Source organism: Miscanthus floridulus, chromosome 12, assembly GCF_019320115.1.
Source record: "Miscanthus floridulus cultivar M001 chromosome 12, ASM1932011v1, whole genome shotgun sequence".
NCBI classification, from domain to species: domain Eukaryota; kingdom Viridiplantae; phylum Streptophyta; class Magnoliopsida; order Poales; family Poaceae; genus Miscanthus; species Miscanthus floridulus.
The window spans coordinates 64,212,134-64,217,700 of record NC_089591.1 but is presented as its reverse complement, the minus strand read 5'-3'; the positions used below and the strand labels follow the sequence as shown (position 1 = coordinate 64,217,700).

The 5,567-nt window shown below is 53.4% G+C and overlaps 1 protein-coding gene across 1 annotated transcript; it reads left to right on the top strand.

The window, feature by feature from the left end:
• Positions 1 to 2,712: 2,712 nt before the first annotated feature.
• On the top strand, positions 2,713 to 4,610 carry LOC136496965 (putative cis-zeatin O-glucosyltransferase). The gene is made up of 2 exons (XM_066492744.1): positions 2,713 to 2,892; positions 3,189 to 4,610. The coding sequence occupies exons 1-2, from the start codon at positions 2,770 to 2,772 to the stop codon at positions 4,476 to 4,478; spliced, it is 1,413 nt and encodes a 470-aa protein (XP_066348841.1). The 5' UTR covers positions 2,713 to 2,769; the 3' UTR covers positions 4,479 to 4,610.
• Positions 4,611 to 5,567: the final 957 nt, after the last annotated feature.

Here is a 5,567-nt window from a genome sequence, read left to right as displayed (position 1 = left end):
GATTGTTTCCAACCCACTTAATTAGCACTGAATTTTTCACCCTTTAAATATCCATCAGTCCATCGGGCCATCAACTATAGCCCCTTGGAATTGAGCTTCTTTCTTAATCTCTGACGACTCGCCTCCATAAGCTCAATGGTACCACCACATAAGTTCGCCTACAGGCTTTAGCCAACGTGCAAGGCCGCGTGGGTGAGGCGACCCAATGCACCACCACATGCATGATCACCTTCCTCGACGACGTGGATCCATGTGTGTTGGCCATGGAAGCTCATCCAATTTCAGTGGCAAGTGCTCTGCATTGCCTGTTGCAAGTTCAGTTGTTATCCAACGGGATTTGCTGAAGATGGAGAAAATGAACTACTGAATTCTAGAAAGCCAAACTGAGGTTATTCAACCAATGGAAAGTATCGACCATTCAATTCAGTTTCAGTTTGGCCACCTAATCAAATGCAGATTCAGTTTGAAAAGCAGAGCTATACAGCTGCTCCCTACTACCATGGCCGTCACCAATTGTAGGAAGCCACCTGCGCATGAAATCGATAAGGTGGTACATTCAATTCAGCGCAGTAGTGCTCCAGGGTGCGCAGAAGTTCAGTCAAGCCAAACTCTTTGATACTGGTGAGTGGTGATAGAGGCAGATATATAACAGTGGCGCCAAACTCTTTTGATACTGGTGATAGAATCCCACACAACTACAGACAGCCTTGTTCGTTTGCTCGTATACGATCAGTGGATTATTTTTCTCTCACACCAAACCAGCCAGCAGTAAATAATTCACGATCGTTTACGGCCTACCGAGCTGAGAAGCTATTGCTAGGCGACAGCAATCAGCAATAGAAGGCAGATAACAGTGGTGCTGGTGGGGCACTTGGGCATCTAACTCGTGACCTGGTGCCTGGCGCTGCGCCATGCGTGGCGACTGGCGAGCCGACGTGTGAAGCTCGCTGTGCGATGCTGCTGGACAAGCAAGAAAGAACGTGCGCGCCCTGTGCCAGAAGCGGCAGCCCGCAGAAGCTGAATCGTGCTGGCAAGTGGCAACTGCCTTTGGCGCGTTCGTCCAAACGCACCACGGCGGCTCCCGGCCCGCGCGCTCGGCAGAGCAGCTGAGGCCGACGCTGACGGGGCACCGCACCGGCGGGCGCCGGGCGGAGGACAGCATGTGATGTGTCTGCCTACAAAGGACGACCCGGAGCTTGGACCTTCCCGCTGTCTCCGTCGCAAGACGCCGATTCGCGTCGCAACCGCCGTGGCCGGACGGAGCTCGCCACGATCTCCCCCGTCGCAGCATCCGAGCAGCATCAGCTTGCCGCCCGGACCGCAGCGCACAGAGAAAAGATTCGAATTCCTGAGACCAGTGCCCTGTTCGCTCAGAAGCTTATTAAGAACTATTTTTCAGCCAATATTTCAGCATAACTATCGGTGTAAGCTAAATTTCGGCATCAGCGAACAGATCTCTTGTTCCTCGTCTTGTATCGGCCATTCGGTTCGGCCTCGACTTTCGATCCAACCAAGCTCACGAAGCAAAGCATCACGAGGGACGGCCGAGGGAATCGCCGCTAGGCGCTAGGTGCGGCCTGCGGGGTAAATAATAATTCGAGGCACGCGCCACGCGCCGTGAGAATTTTGTGGTGACTGGCAGACGGTAGTGGTATGGTACCACCGCCACCTTCCGGACGGACCTCCAGTGCCGTGGCCAAACCGGCGTCCGAACGCTGACGGGGGCACCGGAACAAGGATGATAGTAAAACATGATGATGATGACAAGAAAAGATTGGATTGGATTTGTTTGTTTGTGTCCGTGTGGTCATCAATAACCCACGGAGTAATCGGTATCGGCTTCTGAGATTACGATCCAGTTCTCGTCTGCAGCAGCAACTACCAGTACTGAGTAAGTACTGGTACTGCGAAAGATCACAAACATCAAGGAATGTACGAAGTCAGTGGTTGCGTACCCATCTTTGTAGCCTGTTTCGTTTACGTACCCACCTTTGTAGCCTGTTTCGTTTGAGGCGTTCGCAGAGGATCACCGGCGGCTCCGGCCGGCCGTCGCCCCGTCATCGATGACGAATGCGACACGCCCCACCCAGGCTACGAGCTTTCCACGAACAAGGACAAGGACGTACTACGCCAGTACACGATCCCAGCGAAGCTGGCCACCTGATGAGCCAATCAAGTCTTGTGTCGCCATGCATGCCACTCCTTGGTTTGTTTCGTCAGGTTTTGATTGGCCGGACCACTTAAATTAAACCATGCGCGGATGCGCCGAGATTCGATCATTTTTCGAGAAATATACCCTGCTATCCAGTACGATGAATTCGATGGCCACTGGAAGCGCATCTACTCATACTTTTCATGTCGTCATCATGTTTTAGGCTGTGTTATTCGCAAAATTTGAGAATTTGGGTACGGTAGCATTTTCGTTTTTATTTGGTAATTAGTGTTTAATTATGGACTAATTAGACTCAAAACGTTCGTCTCGTAATTTCCAACCAAACTGTGCAATTAGTTTTTTTTGTCTACATTTAATGTTCCATGCACATATCGTAATATTCGATATGATGGCTACTGTAGCACTTTTAGAAAAAATTTGAAACTAAACAAGCCCTTACTATCACCCTCGTTCCGGTGAAGTAGCATCCGCCACTACTCCTGTATATTATATATATAGCCCTGCAGTCTACAGAAAGCTGTACGCAGCTGTAAGTAACTAGGAGTACGTACACTCGCGTTGTCACACACGACACGACCTGAACTAGAAGCTGAAGTATGGCGGTTGACACGATGGAATCGGTAGCCGTGGTGGCCGTGCCGTTCCCGGCGCAGGGCCATCTGAACCAGCTGCTCCACCTGTCGCTGCTGCTGGCGTCGCGGGGGCTCTCCGTGCACTCAGTGGCGGAGCATTTATACTCAGCGGGTCAGGAATTATACTGAGGGGTCGACTCAGTCTTTTTCATTACGATAATTTTATTATCTAGTTATGTTTTGTATGATTATATTATCTAGAAGATATTAATAGATATATATGATAAGAATTTTATATAATCTCTCTCTTAATATAAATAAAAAATATTAAGTCATTCTACTAATTTTTTTGTTGTTGTTGTGAAACAATGGGGGGCCATGGCCCCTGCCAGCGCCCCCCCCCCCCCCCCCCCCCCCCCCCCTGGCTCCGCCAGTGCGTGCAGTACGCGGCGCCGCCGCCGCACGTCCGGCAGGCGCGCGCGCGCGTGCACGGCTGGGACCCCAGGGCGCTCGGCTCCATCGAGTTCCACGACCTCGACGTGTCGGCGTACGACTCTCCGCCCCCGGACCTGGCCGCGCCGTCGCCGTTCCCGAACCACCTCATGCCCATGTTCGAGACCTTCGCCGCCGCGGCGCGCGCCCCGCTCTTGGCGCTCCTCCAGCGCCTCTCCGCCACCCACCGCCGCGTGGCCGTCGTGTTCGACCGCCTCAACCCCTTCGCCGCCACGGAGGCGGCGCGGCTGGGCAACGCCGAGGCGTTCGGGCTGCAGTGCGTCGCCATCTCGTACGACCTCGGGTGGCTGGACCCCGGGCACCGGCTCATCAGTGACTACGGCCTCAAGTTCCTGCCCCCCGACGCCTGCATGTCCAAGGAGTTCGTGGATTTCGTCTTCCAGATGGAGGAGGCCGCGCAGGGCGCGCCCGTCGCCGGCCTGGTCATGAACACGTGCCGCGCGCTGGAGGGCGAGTTCATCGACGTGGTCGCCGCGCAGCCGCCGTTCCAGGGCCAGAGATTCTTCGCGGTCGGGCCGTTGAACCCGCTGCTGCTCGACGCGGACGCCCGGACGACGACGGGACAGGCGCGGCACGAGTGCCTGGAGTGGCTCGACAGGCAGCCGCCGGCGTCGGTGCTCTACGTCTCGTTCGGCACGACTTCGTGCCTCCACGCCGAGCAGGTCGCCGAGCTCGCCGCGGCCCTGAAGGGCAGCAAGCAGCGTTTCATCTGGGTGCTGCGCGACGCCGACCGCGCCGACATATACGCCGACGAGTCCGGCGAGAGCCGGCACGCCAAGTTCCTGTCCGAGTTCACCAAGGAGACCGAGGGGACGGGGCTGGTGATCACCGGGTGGGCGCCGCAGCTGGAGATCCTGGCGCACGGCGCCACGGCCGCGTTCATGAGCCACTGCGGCTGGAACTCGACCATGGAGAGCCTGAGCCACGGGAAGCTGGTGCTCGCCTGGCCCATGCACTCCGACCAGCCCTGGGACTCGGAGCTGCTGTGCAAGTACCTCAAGGCGGGGCTCCTGGTGAGGCCCTGGGAGAAGCACGCTGACATCATACCGGCGCAGGCCATCCAGAAGGTGATCGAGGCGGCAATGCTATCTGACAGTGACAGCGGGATGGCGGTCCGGCAGCGGGCCAAGGAGCTCGGGGAGGCGGTTCGCGCTTCCGTGGTCGACGGCGGGAACTCCCGTAAGGATCTCGACGACTTCATTGGCTTCATCACGAGGTGAACGTATGACGACGCATGCTGCATGCATGTGCGGAAAGAAAAACATCTGGTCCTTCCAGCGGATGATCGGATCACTTTGAAACTTTCACAGCATGCAAGGAAAAGAATTACTACTACTATCGAAATTTTGAAAGGATATGCATGCTGTGTCAGAGAGAAGCTACCAACGTATAGTGAATTTTCTCACGACATGTACACGAATTAATACACGATGAAGCTACCAACGTAGACCTTTGACCTTTGTGGTTGGTTGGCGGTTTCTTCGTTCTCCCATCTCAAATTCTGAATCCGTTTTCACAACAATCGTATCTGCCTTGGCAGCCCTTGGGTTGCTCTCTCCTGCAGGCTGTAGTCCTACTCGATCGCTTTCCTCACTCCTCCCTTTGCTTTCCAATACTCTTTGACTGTTATAAATTCCATCTCTGTCTGTCTGCGGAGCGTCTAGAGAGGAGTGGAGGCGCCTGGATGCTTCATATGATTTGGGGAAAACAGAGCGCATCGGGAGCCGAGAGAAAAGCTGGCACGTGACCTCCTACTTCTGGCCCAATGTTGTTCTGTTTTCGTGATGAAGTAGTAGAGTGAAAGACAGAGTTTGTCCAGGTACAGAGAGGTGCTGGCTTACTGACGAGTTACTGTGCTCACGAAGAAAGAGTAGAGAAGGAAGAATGGATGGAAGTTCAGTTGATGTATGCTGCTTGTTTGCTGTTTCGGTAAAGAAAGGAAGTGCTTGCCAGGAGTATTTTAATCAATTGCTTTCATCAATTCAGATGGTAAAAGAATAGTAGAAAATTGCTTACTGAAAAGTCTGACAATTATTTTATATACTTACTGAAAACTCACACACATGAATATTGGATTTCCTGTCAGTTTCTTGCAGTGTCTTACAGTTGACATGTGTTGTTTAGTTCTATCAAAGACGCAATGTCTTGGAGCAGGTAACATCAAGTTGTGAACACCGCCCACTCCAATTGGTTGCTCAATTATTGTTATCTCTGTATGGCCTGTAAGATAGGCTGGATTGTAGTGTACTGCATCTGATGTAAGAACTTGTCTGTACACAAGAATTTCTCTACCAACTAGAAAACATAGG